The 1,870-nt window shown below is 42.7% G+C and overlaps 1 protein-coding gene across 3 annotated transcripts in view; it reads left to right on the forward strand.

Annotated features, from left to right (window-relative positions):
• INTS14 (integrator complex subunit 14) overlaps nt 1–1,870 on the forward strand; it is a 22,504-nt gene that overhangs the window by 10,829 nt on the left and 9,805 nt on the right. For 2 of the 3 annotated variants that reach the window (XM_035902513.1, XM_035902514.1), the window contains 2 exons: nt 179–445; nt 1,804–1,870. The exon at nt 1,804–1,870 is cut by the window's right edge and continues 50 nt beyond it. In XM_035902513.1, the coding sequence (XP_035758406.1) occupies nt 179–445; nt 1,804–1,870 (334 nt within the window). Of the gene's footprint in view, nt 1–29; nt 61–178; nt 446–1,803 lie in introns of those variants that run through there. The other variant, XM_009647100.2, reaches the window with a different exon arrangement.

Below are 1,870 nucleotides of genomic sequence, written 5' to 3' on the forward strand. Positions count from 1 at the left end.
TTCAGCAGCGGATCTGTTGACTTAATCTGTGCTAGATCGCACGTTTTGGGGGGCAAAGGGGTAATTGTTGCTTCTCCCACTGCACAGTGGGGTCAGTGCGAGAGGGCCGGACGCGCCGCCGCCTCATAACCGCAGCTTCAGTAATCTTGCGTGGCCTTTTTCTTCCCCCTCCACGCAGGGCATCACTGTTTTCCACGACGATAGCAGAGAGGAGCAGCTCATCATGCCGACGGTGGTGGTGATGGACGTGTCGCTCTCCATGACACGGCCGGTGTCGGTGGAGGGCTCCGAGGAATACCAGCGGAAACACTTGGCTGTCCATGGCCTGACAATGCTGTTCGAGCACATGGCAACCAACTACAAGCTGGAGTTCACAGCCTTGGTGGTCTTCTCCTCGCTTTGGGAGCTGATGGTGCCCTTTACGAGAGATTACAACACACTGCAGGTAGGGTGTGTCAAACAAAAGCAGTGAGCTGTCAACATTTAAAAAAAAAACTCAAACAAAACCCCACTCATGTTTCCAAATCACAGTGAAATTCTGTGATTTCATATCATCCTGTGCACAATGTCTTGAATTGAGTGTTTTACCCTTATTTTAAGGATAGGTGAAATCAGTGCATTTGAAACGTTTTGCTACTTCACCAATCGTCCCTTTGCAGGTGACCTCTGGAGTGTGGCTATTTAAGTTAAAAGGTGGAGGAAAGGGCTGCCTGAAAAAGCTCTTAAAATGCTGTGACGTTCACATTTTTGCCTGTAGCTGTTGACTTGCTCTTGATAAATGATGCAGCAGACAGGACCGTTTAGAAAGGTTTTGAGCCAAGTGATCTGGTAGAGTTAAGATGCTTTAAAAACGTGTACTAGTTGAAGCAAGGCAAGAATGAGAATAAAGTGATTTTAGGCCTCCCAGATGTGATGGAAAGTTGGGAGAAAATGGACAGGATAAAGTCCAAGAAAGAAATTCCGTATGAATGCAGTAAGGCACGGAAAGTCTCTGAATCCAGTAAAAATTGTACATAGGTATCTGGTTATCATATGTAGTATCGAGACGAAATGATACATCACTGTGACAGGGAATCATGTTTTAGGTTTGTCAGTTGTGAGACATACAGATTTTAAAAGATATTTCCTGTTATGCTTGCATGTTAGCAGATGAACGCCAGTGCATTATGTTTGCTTTATTTTCCCCTCCCTAGAAATTCATTTGAGGAGTTTCTGAAAGCCAGGAGTCCAGCCAAGCTCCTCTAGCTGTTAGTTTTACAGCTGCACCCTTCTGTGTTAGGCTGTGTTAAGTGTGAAGCTTTCCTTTTAAGGAGAAAAGCTGGTTTATGGTTACAGAAATGGGATGCAGATATGAGTTTTGGATTCTGTTACTCTCTCTGCCAAGGAGTTTTTGTGTGACATGCTCTTTGTGGCCTTCTTTCTGAATCTCTAAGAAGTTAAAGTTGCTCTGACACCTGGGAGGATTTTCTGAGCCAAATGTTTGATGTTAGACATGCCTTCAAATTTTGACTTTACTGTTTGAGACATATAAAGGGGTTTTTTCCTCTCAAAGAGCTGCATTTATAATATTACATTTTCTTAAAAATCTTTTTTCGTTGTTGTCTCAGGATATCGTTCATTATTTCTTTTTTTTTTTTTTTTTTTTTTTAAACTTTGCAGGTCATATACAAGTAACTAGCACTCTGCATTGTATTACAATGCAAAGCAAACATACTGACTTACCACAGAACTGTCAATAACTTTTCTATGTTTTCCCAGAAGTGATATTTCACCCAGCAGTCACAGCGGTGTTTGTCTTTACAGGAAGCCCTAAGTAATATGGATGATTACGACAAAACCTGTCTAGAGTCAGCGCTGCTGGGGGTTTGCA

Source organism: Egretta garzetta, unplaced genomic scaffold, assembly GCF_000687185.1.
Source record: "Egretta garzetta isolate BGI_Z169 unplaced genomic scaffold, ASM68718v1 scaffold549, whole genome shotgun sequence".
Classification (NCBI taxonomy): domain Eukaryota; kingdom Metazoa; phylum Chordata; class Aves; order Pelecaniformes; family Ardeidae; genus Egretta; species Egretta garzetta.